Source organism: Perca flavescens, chromosome 7 (genome assembly GCF_004354835.1).
Source record: "Perca flavescens isolate YP-PL-M2 chromosome 7, PFLA_1.0, whole genome shotgun sequence".
Taxonomy (NCBI): domain Eukaryota; kingdom Metazoa; phylum Chordata; class Actinopteri; order Perciformes; family Percidae; genus Perca; species Perca flavescens.
In genome coordinates this window covers 5,554,384-5,571,394 of record NC_041337.1, presented here as the reverse complement: position 1 = coordinate 5,571,394, position 17,011 = coordinate 5,554,384, and the positions used below count along the sequence as shown (strand labels likewise).

The following is a 17,011-nucleotide window of genomic DNA, read 5'->3' as shown; positions in this document are numbered from 1 at the left end:
TTTAGCGGTGGATGCTAAACTTCCAACATAACTATTACAGCTCATGTCTCAGGACAGGGAGGCGTGGCCATAGTGGGATTCGTACATTTGCGGCCCGGAGTGGGGAAGAGGGTTTCAGGATTTGATTGGGTCAGGCCAGTGCCAATTAAGAAAATCAACCAATGGGCCGCTGTGAGTTCTTTATGGGCCGGCGCGGCCAAAACACAAAAAAAAGGCCTATTCATATTGGTGATTCGGCCCAAATGTGAAAAATGCCCAGTTTGCCAGATGGCCAGTCCAGCCCTGATGGTAAGTGTTGTATTTTCCTGCTTTTAAAGGCTGCAGTTACAGTAAAGTCATGAGTCACTTTCTGAAATTACCAGACTGTTTTATTATTATTATTATTATTATTATTATTATTATTAAACCATCTTCATTGTATCCACCAAATGTCAACCCTAGGAACCCTCGACATCAAGGTATTCGGTCAAAAATATATATCTGATTTTCTCCATACAGCCACCTTGTCTTCACTATATGATGTATATCTGGATTCAGAGCCGTCTCAGGGGGGGTGTGAGGCCCTGTACCAACCTAACAGCGAGGCCCTGCTCATTGACATACTGTACACCGTGACGCATGCGCTATTAGAATGTAAACCCACACAGGGACTGCTGTTATTTAGACAGCTATATAGTCATATTGTGTGTGTGTGTGTGTATATATGTGTGTGTGTGTGTGTGTGTGTGTGTGTGTGTGTGTGTGTGTGTGTGTGTGTGTTTCCGTGTTCTAGTGTGCCTTGCTGTGTGTGCATGTGTTTGTGGATGTACCTCTGTCCATGGTGCTGAAAAATATACCAAAAATATACTCTTCTCACTTTCAACTGCTTTTATTTTTAGTCAACTTAACCTGCGTAAAACTTTGTATGAACATAATAAAATTCAACTACTAAGAACTAAACTGAACAACGTTTCACAGACATGTGACTAACAGAAATGGAAAAATGTGTCCCTGAACAAAGGATGGTCAAAATCAAAAATTGCAGAATGTTACAGGGAAGACCTCCTCCTCCCTCATGTGGTCCCCTTCCTGCAGGCTCATCCTGACATGACCCCCCAGCATGATAACACCACCAGCCATACCGCTCGTTCTGTGCCCAATTTCCTGCAAGACAGGAATGTTAATGTTCTGCCATGGCCAGCGAAGAGCCCGGATCTCAATCCCAGCACATCTGTTTCATCCTATTTGTGTTAGTCACATGTCTGTGAAACGTTGCATGGCAGCTCAACTGCATGTCACGTTATATTCTGTCTATAGCTTTATAAAGACTCTGACTTACCATGGTGGATGAAGTGAAAGGCACTTTCCTTGCCAAACACTGGTCTTTGCAGTCCAGTGTTTGTGAAATCTGTGACAAAAGAAAGAAAAAAAGCATGACTGCAAACTAGGCAGGCACGAGGCCCCCAGAGGTGCTCACTTAATTCTCCACTTTACTTTGAAAAGCCTTTATACTGTAGTCCACTAGTGAAAATAAGTGAATTAATGAGATGAAATAATATAATATGTGAATGAGAGAGTTGAGAGCTGTTCTTCTAGTCCAACCACCTGTGTGTTTTTGGTCAATGGCTCCCCCAGGTGGTGATGCAGCAGTACTCACAGACATCAGCACTCAGTTACATCCTGATAGATCATAAACCTCAAGACTGAAACTCATACCGGGGGACTGCAGATGGAAACTAGCATTAGCTAACTCTGGTACAAAACATCTTTTTGTAAGATTAATTGTCCCTGACAAATAAACTAATAAAATAAATAAATATCTCCTGGAAATCAGTATTCATATCTTTGGTTTTTTGATATTTGAACTTATTTGGTCAAAACTGTTGTCAAAAAGATCGCCGTCCGGTCCTCGCTGACCGCGCTGAACGCAAGAAGCATGAAACTCCTTTAAGTAATGACAACAACACTGTTGGTGCATTCACACGATACAAGCCTTCCGTGATCGCGCACCCACCCACCCTTCCTCCACACAGTTGCTAGTAACCAAGGAGACACGGAGGATTACAAAAACATGATGGACTCTCCAGAAGAGGTCATTATCTTCACTCAAGTTTCTGTGCAGGAAAGTCACCGGACAACAGTTGTGTGGAGCTGAGAGTCTTAATTAGCTTTGTAGCAACTCATTTGGCAATGGCTTGAATGTAACGGACGTGCATTAATATAAAAAAGTTACGCACTACTGCTTTAAGGCTGCAACTTAATGATTATTTTTATTATTGATTTTGAATTTGATATTTATTTTCTTAATGAATTGCTGAATTGTTTTGTCTATAAAATGTCATAAAATAATGAAAGTTGTCTGTTATAATTTCCCACAGCCCAACATGATGCCTTCAGATGTCTTGTTTTGTCTAACCAACAATCCATAATCTCCAAATATTTAGTTTAATATCAGTTAAGATAAACACATCTATAAACTCCTCCCATTAGAGAAGCTGGAACCAGCAAACATTTGACATTTTTACTTGTCTGAAAGCATCAGTGGAATATCAACATAGTTGATTGAGATGAAAATACAAATTTCAGTTCATCTAAAGGTCAAATTATGTACAATAAAACTTATAGGGTATCATATAACAACATAAAGAGAGTAAACTGACAATAATCAGACAACAGGATGTAAACAAAAATACATAAAGCAGAAGCTAAGGAATCTAAATAAGATGAATAATTCAAATAGTCATAAATAATAAGAGATAACAGTGCAGACAATGTATTGTTGTTAAGATGACTCTATAAAACAGACTGAATACTAAATACAGTTCCAAAATCTACTGCTATCATCTCATCATCTCAACTTTATTAGAATCGTCAGTACTTCTTATTGAGTTCTATTTTATTGGTTAGTGTTTTCAGATGAAATGTGGGAAGAAATGACTGAACCATTTCTACAGACTGGAAGAACTGTTAATAGTTATTCGTCTTGTTATGCTTTACAGTATGAATATGGTACATGAATAATATTTTTCTTGAGAACAAAATAAGTTTTAAAGAAAAAGACTGCATTAAAAAAATAAGTTTCCGTTTATTCTACTGCATCAGTCTGCCTGAAGTCCCGTCCTGAGATCGATAATGTTGTCAGACACTTTTTGTAACAATCTGAGCCTGTCAGTACCAAAATAAATTACTTTTATTGGACAAAAATCAAGGCTCCACGATTGCTCCATTAGGTTACATTGTAGCTCGGTTTGCGCTGGTCTGTCATTGCGATCTCTCTCAATACTGGACCTAATTCAAAGATTTTTGGTCACATCAGTCCATTAGACACAAATGCATTAGGAAATGGGGCCCAGGTTGAAAAAACCAGTAATTGCCGTTTAAGTGTTATGCAACTCTAAGCTGGCCTTCTATAATTGGTCATCTGCTCCAGGTAGGCAGGACTGCAGTGTGTTTCTTTAAATGAAAAAAAGACAAATAGAAAAAAATATTTTAAAAAATTTAGCTTTTTTTTAGTGTAGACAGAAATATCTAACTATAAACTGAGGAATCTCTGTGGGTTTTAGCAGTGTAGACAGAAATGTGACATTAATGCCTCTTTAAGTTCCAACCAGGAACCAGAAACACTCAAAGAAGGGAGGAGAGTAGAGGGGGGGTGATGTGTTTGGAGGAGGGACTCCATCATTTAGAGAAGTGAACAGTTCCTGGTTTACCAGTGAAGAAGAAAGAGAGGCAGCGTTAAACCATCAGATCCTCCAACATGAACGTCTGTCAGTCTCTGATCTGCTTCGTCTTCCTCAGTGAGTAAACTCAGCTTCTAGTTCTATCATTCTGTCTCTTTTTACTCTGAAATTGTTCTTTATTTTATTAATTTACAGTCGGTCAGTTCAACTTTGCAGCAGAAGGGAAACAGTTTGTCATGAGTAGACTCTGTTACAACACATCTTGTATTAGTCCAACATCATGTTGGTTTCTGTGGTTAAACAGGATGTGATGAGATCTTTTACTCTGAAAAACAGTAGAAATACAGCATGAAAAAACTGAGTGTTATCATCAAAATGTACTTAAGGTACCAAAAGTCAAACTTCTCACTATGTAGAATGGCCTATTTCAGAATAATGCAGATTATAATATTATGATTATTGATGCATTCATGTGTTTATCACTTTAATATCACAGCGGGTAAAGGTGGAGCTCATTTGACATACTTTACATACTGCTGGGTATTATTTAACTTTTTATTTATTATTAATCTAATTCACTTTGGACCTGTGCCTGTTGTTCTGCTGTACTTGTTTTCTAAGCAGTTATTAATGTTGTATTCTAACTGTAACCGAGGAAATAGTTCTGCTGCTTCCCCCTGACTACAGTTTGTTGTAGCTTCACATCACAGGAAACTCCAGATCTAAACCTATAGAGGTTCACAGAGAGAAAGGAAGGGAGGGAAGAGGAAGGAAGGTGATCAACTCACCAGTACAGGCTCTGACTTTATCTTTTCTTTTAATAATGAGATGAGATGCCACTCATTGGTTTTCTGTGAGCCTCAACAAACTTGTCACCATCCCAACACTTTGATATCAAAAGAAATTGATAACAAAAAAGGAAACTACTTGATAAACTACTTCATTTTAAATGAATGAATGCCATCTTACAGAGGAGAAACACAGAGAAACCTGGAAGGCACAGCTCAACAGTCTAACAGCATTTTTTAAACTCCAGTTTGTGAATACATCTTGTTTTTTTTTTTTTTTTTTTTTATTTTGACATTGCATGTGGACATTTTATCCTATTATAATGGTTCCATGTGTTTCATTATTGTTGACTGAATCACTTCATTGCTTTTTGAGTTGTTTTTATTCTCTGGGGAACATTAAATCAGAGTCAGACTGTGAGATTATTTTAATGCTTGAAATCTGAAAGAATCCAGATCTCTGTTGTTTTAAACTGTTACCCCTCAGTCACAGACTGGTTGAACTGGGCAGCTCCCAGTATGACTGTGGGGATCTATGTATGATTTATGGAAATGTGAAACAAATCAGACTGCAACATCTTACAGGAAGTACAGATAGTAACTATTGATTGTTCATCTTTTTAACAGCACTGCAAGATGGAAACATTGGTCTCATCAATGCAAAAATCATCAAGAGTACAGGAACTGAAGGAGGAAACATCACAGTTAGATGCTTGTTCTATTTCTCTGGAAAGAGGAGGATCTTCTGTAAGGACGAATGTAAAGATGGAGACATTCTCATTGACACAGAAGCGTACACAGCTCAGAGAGGCAGATACAGCATTATATATGAAAAGATTTCATTGTTTAAGATAATTCTGTACGTGGGCATCAGAAACCTGACTCAGTCTGACTCAGGACAGTACAGATGTGGTTTGGTCGGTTATTTCTCATCCTCACCATCATACCAGAAGATTGAGATCCGAGTTACAGATGGTGAGTTTCTACTGAGAGTCATGTTATTAACTGTTCACTGACAGCTGCTGTCATATGTGATAAACTCAGACGGTCCCACACTGCAGCTGATTGGAATCTTGTTACACCAAATCCATTGATGACCTTCTGCATTTAGCTGTGGGATTAAAACACATGGATGTTAGCACAGAGTTCTCTGCAGGGAGCATCTGATCATCACCACTTCTTTGGATCTCTACAATCACTATCTGACTGTTTGATTGTGTTTTTAATGTTTCACAGCTCCAACCTCTCCTCTCAGACCTTCTTCACCATCAGTCCCATCGGCCTCACCTGAAGCCAGAGAGCAGCCTCGACAGAAACACACAAGTGCTCTGCTGTATGTGGGTCTGACTCTGGTCCTCTTCTTCATCATGTTATCAGTAGCTTTGCTGATTTTCTGCAGGATGAGAGCCAGGAAACCCAAAGGTGAGACTACAGGAAACACACATACACACACACACACACACACACACACACACACACACACACACACACACACACACACACACACACACACACACACACACACACACACACACACACACACACAGTATATCAGTGAAGAAGTCATATTACAACCATTAACACACTAAAGAGACAAACAAATTTGAAAAAAGCAGCTCTAGGGCTCTCCAGGCATTGTGGATGTTCACATTGCGCAACTGTGACCTGGGCGACTGTGGACGGAGGGTCTTTTGTAACAACGTGGACGGGGTCTCCTAGACTGCATTGCAATGATTGGCTAACTCACACTGTGACTTCATTTTCTGCTCAGGAGGTATACAGGCTAGTTGTTTGCTGCTATATTAATGTGTTAAATCTCATATATACAACCTTTAAGATCTGCCCAGAAAGTTTAGAAAGCTCTTTTTTTAAATGAAGTCACAAAAGGTTTTTTAAAGTAATCTCTTTATTCTAATCCTCCGAACTGCATGCTTTTCAGAACCTCCTCTGGAAACGGAGTACTCTAATGTCACAAAGGTGAGTTTGGGTTCATCTGGACATCTCAGCATCATTAGTGTTTGAGAAACCAGCTGATATTAATACAAAGCCCTGTTCTCTTCCTGCAGGCCAACCGAGTGTATGAGGAGATCAGAGAGGACAGACAGAGCACATCTCCTCCTGTAGAAGTGTCTACAGTTTACACTTACGCCAAATACACCAAACCAGATGGAGTGGAAACCACAGAGGAGTACAGCTTAGTCACTGCACCCACTTCTCAGAAGAAAGTAAGTCAAAAGTCTGGTAGGGTTTTAGGTTTTAGTAAACCCCTTCAGGCTGCAGCTGATAGGTACTAGTTTTTATTTACACAGCTGTTTCTCTATCTCTAGCACCTACCTATCTTTGGTGATCATGAGTCATGTAATAATGTTCATTTGCCTTTTTATGTTTGGATGCAGGCTTTGAGATGTGGCCTGAGACAAATGAAAATGTTATTGTACAGCAAAGGACTTTTTTTGTTGCAGTGTCAGAATAGAGAGAAGATTGTGTGGTTTTAGGGTTTTAAATGAGTTAATGTGTTCATATGTTAAGATAAATAAATATAGTTGGAGAAGGACTTCCATCTGTCTATTTTGTTCATCAAGAGAGAAAAGCAACCTATTGAGGAACAGGAACCAGGCCAGTTTGTGATCATACTCTACTGTATCTAAAGCCATTGAGAAAGAGGAAGTGTGAAGAGAGAGGGAGGAAAAGGTGTGGCTGATACAGATATTTATGTTAACAATAGATTCAGAGATAAAACCCTGTGAACAGTTTACATGAAGCAGCTCACGCTGAAATGATGCTCTTGTGAAGAAACAGGCGAGTAAAGTCAGGTGATGAAGTTTGAGCTTTGTGTTTTCTTGCAGACTGAAGACGACCGGAGTGACCTCACCTACTCTGAGCTGGATCTTCCCAACGGTACAGCTGCCTCGCTGCACAGCGCCCCCTGTGGTGACCCAGATAACGTGGTCTACTCTGTTCCTCGGGTAGAAGCCAGCTCGGCCGGCAGCCACGCCCAAGACTCTTCACCTCCTCTGTACTCTACTGTTACTTTACATCAGCTGTAGCTTCAACGCTGTCAGCGCCACATTTACTCTCTCAGGGGCCAACAGGGGACACAAAGGGCTTTGAATGAGTCACATTCACTCAAAGAAATCTCTTTTTATTGTTATTGGGGACACTATGTCAGTTACAGCTCACATTATGTTATTTGTTTTTTTTTGGATGAAATGTTTTTCATTAGCTCTATGTGTTTATTTCTTTTGCACAAGTATATGTTCTTATAGCAGTTATATATTATATTATTATATACAGTATTCTGTACTTTTCAAACTATAGTGGATGTGTTTAGGTGCTGAATCCAGTATTCATGAGAACAATGGCCTGTACAATTTTAAGTTCCTGATCTTCTGATACCAAATAGACTATTTGGTATCATAAGATCAGGAACTTTTTTGTTCATGAATATGTAACATACATATTTATGAACTTTGTATGAATTGAACATTGGTAGTTTTCTGGCAGTAACCATTATTGTTGCATCAGCACGACTCATTAAAATAATCTTTGCAATTCAAAAGGTTGAACTAAATCTCATTGTACAATAATTAAGATAATCTAATCTCTTGGCTCTAGCAGACAAGAAGCAGCTAGCCACCTGTAAGGTCACCCACCTGTCACTCAACGCAGCCACACCCTAATTATGCACAACTTTGAAACTGTGATAGGCAGTATATTTTAGGCGTTATGGGGCAAACATTCCATATATCCTTTCCAATATTCCAATCACCTTTCAGCATATTGTAATTCAAGTGCTCTGACAGAAAACTAGACTTCTGCACCTCCTCTAAAAATCTAGCCTGTGATGGAAGACTTTGGCCAATCATAGGTCATTTCAGAGAGTGGAACACAGTCTTACTCCCTACTCGTCAAATGTATGACGCATGGTCAAGGAAACCTGGCGTCAAGTTTCAATGATAGAGGTGTACCCTTGACGTTTTTTTTCGACGATGGGGTCCGTCAGATAGACATTCAGGTTAATCCCTCACCGTCGGATATCGACGAAAGAAAAAACACGCCCCCTTATCTCAAAATCTGTGACAGTTTTATTATTTGTATTTTTGGTTTGGTTTATATGTATTTCTTTTAATGTTATTATTTCGGTCTATTTTGGCCAGGGAAGCTGGGTTGCTTTTATGTTTATTTATATTTTTAAAACTATAACGCTACATCTATCAACATTTTATTTAGATGTTATCATGATATTCATTTCTTTATTTTAATAATATTATTTCCGTCTTATTACCGGTGAAATATTACAGTATATGCTGTAATACAGAACATTACGATATGATCCGAGCTGGACGCATTCAAAGCCGATAGGCCTATCCCCCAATGCAATGCGGCCATTCATTTCAAAGAATCGGGCAGCGATCAGCTGGTCTTTAACGCCAGGATCGCTTCAATATACATATATACAGTCAGTGGTTGTGTCACCAGCAACAACACCTTGCTCAGTTTTGTTCCAGTAAGTTATGAACCATAATAACGTTTAAACGAATCCGCGGAAGTAACGTAGTTATTACCCCTCCTCGTCTGTGAAAGAATGTTGGATGTTGTACATGAGAATTTACACAAAATACTAATGATGAAAAAATAGTGTTTTATGCTTAGCATTTTGATTTGCCTTATATATACTATATAAAAAACCTACAGTGGAGTGTTTACAAATACAGCCTAATGGCTTGTTTGAGTAATTTGCATTTGTTTTGACTTGTACTGTTGTGAAAGACAATACACTATACACAAAGAGAAGCATTTTTTATTTTATTTTCCATGCATAGTTATTTAAAAATGCAATTTTCTAATTTTGCAGTTGATGAATATTAATAGCAATGGGTGATATGGGTCAGAGGGTATCAGAGATCATAAATGATGAACCAATCCATTGGCTCTGCTCCTATAGGCACCTTGGTGTTCATATACTTGGTGGACAATACCTTTGGCTGGAAGGCCCGTGTTCAACGTGTGTGTTATCATTTAGTGAATCAGATGGTTTATGTTATACAAGGCTGCATTATGAAGCGTCATGAAGGTTGTGGAGAGGAATAGAAACCAGTCTCTCCAGGCAAGCACACAGAATATGGTCTGCTCTATCTTTATCCTCCATGCCAAGCATGAGCTCTTATCCTCTGGCAGAAGATATGGGTGAACTTAACATTTCTAAACTATAGACCTAATTTGGACCTACCTCAATTAAAACTTTAAATAATGTTGGTTGAGGTTGCGGGTGTTGTGCAATAGCTTCATGATATGATGAATATAGGGTTGTGTGTTGTTCTTGTCACTGTTTGTGAAAGATGAGCAATAGATTGTTGCTGTGTGATGTGCTTCAGTCTGACTACATATCACTTTGTTTATGTTGTTTTTTTATTGTAAGTATATGTCATCTGTATGATAAAACAATATGTCAAGTGTTATCTGTGAAGCATTTGAACTCAAGGCAAATATCCCTCTGGGAACAAAGTATCGCTTGCAAAGTGGTCTCCATGATGTGTAAAAATTAAATCGTTGTCGTAGGACTATAGCAAACACATCGTTGGAAAGGTCTCAATCTGGAGAGTAACATATGTTAGTCTGAAGAGGATACATTACTCCTGCTTTGAAATATTGACCTCTGAACCTTAAACCCAGTACATATTTGAAGGCTTGTCATTTAGCAACAGAAGGTGCTACACACATAAGACCAGCTGTTCTAGAAAGTTCTGGACCTTAGCTATCATGTAGATATGGTTTTCAAAGTTTACCCACTGTAAGCACTGTCAAATATGGTAATAAGCTATTTTCACCTATTTAACAATTGGATTTTTAAAATCTTATGACACCATTGTGTTCCCCATCCCAAAGAAACCCCAGGGTGTATCCAAAATTATACACTGCCAACTTCTAATTATGAGAAAGATACCAATATACTTTAAAACTACAACTCCCATAAGAGACGCCAAAGAAGCTGTTACAAAGCTGGTGTATTTGTAGTTCTTCCAGGGTGGGTGGGGGGACTTGTTCGACTCCTGTGTTTCGGCTGTCTGACGTGAATGGGCTTCATTCCATTTCAGATTGCCGCCGCCCGGCCGAACAAACAGTACAGGAGACAAATACATGAAACTGTATTTTATTATTATTATTATTATTATTTTTATTATCTATATTGTTTAAATCCTCAACGTTAGCCAAAAACATCAATATTACGAATATTATGTATTTTTATCTTCTTATCCACTGAGCGGGACATACTACGTCACTTCCGGAGTATTCCGCGGATTCATTTAAACATTATTATGGTTCATAACTTACTGGAACAAAGCTGAGCAACGTGTTGTCGCTGGTGACAAAACCACTGACTGTATATATGTATATTGAAACGATACTGGCGTTAAAGACCCGCCGATCGCTGCCCGATTCTGTGAATGAATGCCCGCATTGCATTGGTGGATATCGGCTTTGAATGCGTCTAGCTTGGATCATATCGTAATGTAATTACAGCATAGTATAATATTTCACTGGTAATATGACCGAGATAATAGTATTAAAATAAAGAAATGAATACCATGATAACATCTAAATAAATGTTTATAGATGTAGCATTATAGTTAAAAAAATATAAATAAACAAGAAAGCAACCCAGCTTCCCTGGCTGAAATAGACTGAAATAATAACATTAAAAGAAATACATATAAACCATGATAATATCTCGTGAATAATGTTGATTAAAACAGTGGTTATTGGGCTAAAAATACCAATAATAAAACTGTCACAGATTTCGAGTTAAGGGGGCGTGTTTTTTCTTTCGTTGATATCTGACGATGATGGATTAACATGAATGTCTATCTGACGGACCCCCCGTCGAAAAATAACGCAACGGGTATGTCAGGGCCCCACCTCCCTGAGCTGTCTCCCCTTCCCTTTTGTATGTCTCCCTTGCCTCTGCCCCTTTTTTTGTCTGTGTTGTTTGTATCTGTCCGTCTCTTTTTGTTCCCCAGTTTCCAGAATCCCCACGACCATTGAAGGCACCCCGGCACCAAGGCTGCTGTAATCACCACAAATCTACCACACCTGCTCCCATCCACGCACCTGGGGCTGATTGCCACTCTCCCTATATCAGGGAGAGGTCTGCTTTCAGTCCCCGCCAGATAATTGTCTCAGCCATGTAACTACCTCTTGTGTTCCTGTGCATTATTTAGCAATCTACAGTTCTAGTCATTATCCTGAGTTTTCCCGTAGTTTTTGCCTTTTCTTTTCCTCATTGTGTTTTCTGTTCCGCCTCCTAGACGCCGTTCACCCTCCACCACCGGTCACTGCTTTTGTTCCCTCCTCAACTGGATCTTCTGTTTGGACTCCTCGTGCCGACCTCTGCCTTGCCCTCCATGTTTCTGGACCCCCAGCCTGTTTCCGACTATTCTCGCCTGCCGTTTTGTACTTCTGCTGAGCCACAACCTACCCATACTCACTCCCATAACCTCCACGACGGAACACCATCTACATCATTCATTTTCTAATAAACTGTAGTATTATTGAACTCGCCCTGTGTTTTGCCTTTGTGTCCTGCCCCGTCCAGAGCGTGACAGGGTACCCCTATTTCGTTGAAATTTAATACCAGGGGTCCTTGGCCATGCGTCATACATTTGACGAGTAGGGAGTGAGACTGTGTTGCACCAACCAGAAGCGTTTCTAGGACTTGAGGAGGGGCTTAGCCCAGACCCATTTAAAGGAACACACCAACTTATTTGGGCTTTAACTTATTCACAGTATCTGCCAGAGTTAGATAAGTCCATACATACCCTTCTCATCTCCGTGCGTGTCCTAACTCTGTCTGGCGCACCCACCGCTAGCCTAGCTTAGCTCAGATCCTGGAGGTAACCGGCTCCATCTAGCCTACTGCTCCCAATAAGTGACAAAATAACGCCAACGTGTTCCTATTTACATGTTGCGATTTGTATAGTCACAGCGTGTACAAATAACAAGGTCACATGAGACACAGCCATCTTCTAACCATATATAAACTGGGAACTATATTCTCAGAAGGCGAAGCACTGCTAGTTCTGCTACTTGGGCGGAGTGATTTGCTCGCAGCACCTGAAGCCCCGTGGTGAGGAGCAGAGAGTAACAACTGAGCTTTTCAGGTGTTTTATTTCTACCTTTTTCTGAATCAATTCATGCTGGAAATATCTTTATGTAAAGGGAAACATAGGGGACAATTCAAAATATAAATCCATAATGGAATATTTTGCAGTAAGGCTCTAAGGCATTCTGTAATGCTTTCAACAATTTATTCTCCTTTGGATCGACTTTTTATACAGTGGGGCAAAAAAGTATTTAGTCAGCCACCAATTGTGCAAGTTCTCCCACTTAAAAAGATGAGAGAGGCCTGTATTTTCATCATAGGTACAAAATGAGAAAAAAAATCCAGAAAATCACATAGTAGGATTTTTAATGAATTAATTGGTAAATTCCTCGGTAAAATAAGTATTTGGTCACCTACAAACAAGCAAGATTTCTGGCTCTCACAGACCTGTAACTTCTTCTTTAAGAGGCTCCTCTGTCCTCCACTCGTTATCTGTATTAATGGCACCTGTTTGAACTTGTTATCAGTATAAAAGACACCTGTCCACAACTTCAAACAGTCATACTCCAAACTCCACTATGGCCCGAGACCAAAGAGCTGTCAAAGGACACCAGAAACAAAATTGTAGACCAGCACCAGGCTGGGAAGACTGAATCTGCAATAGGTAAGCAGCTTGGTGTGAAGAAATCAACTGTGGGAGCAATAATTAGAAAATGGAAGACATACAAGACCACTGATAATCTCCCTCCACGCAAGATCTCACCCCGTGGGGTCAAAATGATCAAAAATCCCAGAACCACACGGGGGGACCTAGTGAATGACCTGCAGAGAGCTGGGACCAAAGTAACAAAGGATACCATCAGTAACACACTACGCCGCCAGGGACTCAAATCCTGCAGTGCCAGACGTGGTCCCCTGCTTAAGCCAGTACATGTCCAGGCCCGTCTGAAGTTTGCTAGAGAGCATTTGGACGATCCAGAAGAGGATTGGGAGAATGTCAGATGAAACCAAAAAAGAACTTTTTGGTAAAAACTCAACTCATCGTGTTTGGAGGAAAAAGAATGCTGAGTTGCATACAAAGAACACCATACCTATTGCGAAGCATGGGGGTGGAAACATGATGCTTTGGGGCTGTTTTTCTGCAAAGGGACCAGGACGACTGATCCGTGTAAAGGAAAGAATGAATGGGGCCATGTATCGTGAGATTTTGAGTGAAAACCTCCTTCCATCAGCAAGGGCATTGAAGATGAAACGTGGCTGGGTCTTTCAGCATGACATTGATCCCAAACACACCGCCCGGGCAACGAAGAAGTGGTTTCGTAAGAAGCATTTCAAGGTCCTGGAGTGGCCTAGCCAGTCTCCAGATCTCAACCCCATAGAAATGTTTGGAGGGAGTTGAAAGTCTGTGTTGCCCAGCGACTGCCCCAAAACATCAATGCTCTAGAGGAGATCTGCATGGAGGAATGGGCCAAAATACCAGCAACAGTGTGTAAAAACCTTGTGAAGACTTACAGAAATCGTTTGACCTCTGTCATTGCCAACAAAGGGTATATAACAAAGTATTGAGATGAAATTTTGTTATTGACCAAATACTAATTTCCACCATAATTTGCAAATAAATTCATTAAAAATCCTACAATGTGATTTTCTGGATTTCTTTTCTCATTTTGTCTCTCATAGTTTAAGTGTACCTATGATGAAAATTACAGGCCTCTCTCATCTTTTTAAGTGGGAGAACTTGCACAATTGGTGGCTGACTAAATACTGTTTTTTTGCCTTACTGTATCTGACTCAGCACACATGTAACCTAGGTTAGGTTACTCTTTCCTCCTCTTTTGCAACTTTTGTTGAGGAAGTAACTTCCTTAAATGTGCAAATGACAATTATTCACCTCAATGATACGTTCATTAATTTTAATGAACGTATCATTGATATTGATCTTGATCAGCAAGATTTCTGCTCATGTTTAAAACTTTGTGCACATTCAAAATATTACTCATCCCATCTGTGTTCTCTGACATTTGGAGGAGTCATGATATTTTGAGAAAAATAAAGTGATAATATTATTACAAAAATACAGTCACTATATTTCAGAAAATAATCCACCTGCACCATAGTCTGCTGTGCATTACGTGTGCATTACGTGACCTTCTGACAGACTCAGAGCCCTGTTTGGGTCTCTGGTCTCTGAATGAGACAAAGTTTAGGGAAGTGGTTGTACGGTGCTCTACATCGGAGGTGGAAAACCGAAACTACAGCAGAAATACACAGAGCACAAATGCAAAACATCTGCCGCAGCATGTCCACATCAGAGCGCGTCCATTATGAACCTGAAGCTCATCTCTATTTTTACAGCGAGAGTGGAGACGACGCACAGGTCTACTTCAGAACTGTAAGTGTTTGAGTCTGAACCATAGATTGGAAATGTTACGTCACAGGAACTTCAAACAAAATAATTAGTATTGCGCTCCTAGACTTTGTGTGGATGGCATCAATGTATTAGACTGATTTGGCTATGATTCCTCTGAAAATGACACCTTTCACAACTTTCCTCACTTACAGACAGCTGCTAGGTGATAGCAACAAATACGTCATGTTTTGACCACACTTGGTTTTTCTCAAGGCAAGTAACAAGTAAGAACCTGAGCCTGGAGAAAGACCAAGAGTGGTAGAAAATGTTAGTAATGAAATTATTGGAGCTTAGTGTGTGGCCAACTAGGGCTGGGCAGTATATCCATATTATATCATTATCGTGATATGAGACTAGATATCGTCTTAGATTGTGGATGTTGTTATATGGTAAGTGTTATATTTTCCTGGTTTTAAAGGCTGCAGTTACAGTAAAGTGATGAGTCACTTTCTGAAATTACCAGAATATTATTATTATTATTATTATTATTATTTAACCACTTTCATTGTATCCACCAAATGTCAACCCTATGAACCCTCGACATCAAGGTATTAGGTCAAAAATATATATCTGATTTTCTCCATACGGCCATCTTGTCTTCACTATCTGATGTAGACTTGAATTCAGAGCCATCTCAGGGGGGGTGTGAGGTCCTGTGCCAACCTAACAGCGAGGCCCTGCTCATTGACATACTGTACACCGTGATGCATGCGCAAATAGAATGTAAACCTGCACAGGGACTGCTGTTATTTAGACAGCTATATAGTCATATTGTGTGTGTGTGTGTGTGTGTGTGTTTGTGTGTGTGTGTGTGTGTGAGTGTGTGTGGGTGTGTTTCCTTGTTCTAGTGTGCCTTGCTGTGTGTGCATGTGTTTGTGGACGTACCTCTGTCCGTGGTGCTGAAAAATAGGCCAAAAATATACTCTTCTCACTTTCAACTGCTTTTATTTTTAGTCAACTTAACATGCGTAAAACTTTGTATGAACGAAATAAAATTCAACTACTAAGAACTAAACTTTCACAGACATGTGACTAACAGAAATAGAAAAATGACCTGAACAAAGGATGGTCAAAATCAAAAGTTGCAGAAGAGAGAGATGAGAGATGTTCTTCTAGTCCAACCACCTGTGTGTTTTTGGTCAATGGTGGTGATGCAGCAGTACTCACAGACATCAGCACTCAATTACATCCTGTTAGATCATAAACCTCAAGTCAGACTGAAATTCATTTCCCCTGGAAATCAGTATTCATATCTTTGGTGTTTTGACTTTTGAACTTATTTGGTCAAAACTGTTGTCAAAAAGAAAAAGAAAAAAAGTTTAATTTAAAGCTATATTGCGTAATTTCTGTCTCCCACATGAGGAATTCTAAAAGCTGATTCATGCTTCTTGCATTCAGCACGGTCGGGGCGATGCGTGCATGGTCAGTCTTTCATACTGATTGCGGTGAGAGCATCTCAAAGAACGGACTTCTTCTCTCCTGTAGCCAATCATGCGACCACATCCGCATTGTTACAAAATGTTGGAGGTGCGTGGCTTGGTGATCAGACCCTCCACAGACCCTCACGGTCGCCCAGGCCGCGTTTGCATCATATCGCCGTCCGGACCTCGCCGATCGCGCTGAACGCAAGAAGCACGAAACAGCTTTAAGTAATGACAACAACACTGTCGGTGCATGCACATGATATAAGCCTTCAGTGATCGCACACTCTCCCACCCTTCCTCCACACAGTTGCTAGTAACCAAGGAGACACGAAGGATTACAAAAACATGATGGACTCTTCAGAAGAGGTCATTATCTTCACTCAAGTTTCTGCAGGAAAGTCACTGGACAACACAATCTTCTGAACATAGTCATACTGAGAAATCCAGAGAGAGTTGTGTGGAGCTGATAGTCTTAATTAGCTTTGTAGCAACTCATTTGGCGACGTTCATCACAGTAATATCAAAAAGTTACGCACTACTGCTTTAAGGCTGCAACTTAATGATTATTTGTATTATTGATTTTGAATTTGATATTTATTTTCTTAATGAATTGCTTAATTGTTTTGTCT

The 17,011-nt window shown here is 39.8% G+C and overlaps 1 protein-coding gene across 1 annotated transcript; it reads left to right on the top strand.

Annotated features, from left to right (window-relative positions):
- The first annotated feature begins 3,644 nt into the window (after nucleotides 1-3,644).
- Nucleotides 3,645-7,801, top strand: LOC114558085 (uncharacterized). Its single transcript, XM_028581824.1, has 6 exons — nucleotides 3,645-3,776; nucleotides 5,075-5,422; nucleotides 5,684-5,869; nucleotides 6,387-6,424; nucleotides 6,514-6,672; nucleotides 7,294-7,801. Exons 1-6 carry the CDS (start codon nucleotides 3,737-3,739, stop codon nucleotides 7,492-7,494), a joined length of 972 nt encoding a protein of 323 aa, XP_028437625.1. The 5' UTR covers nucleotides 3,645-3,736; the 3' UTR covers nucleotides 7,495-7,801.
- The last annotated feature ends 9,210 nt before the right edge of the window (nucleotides 7,802-17,011 follow it).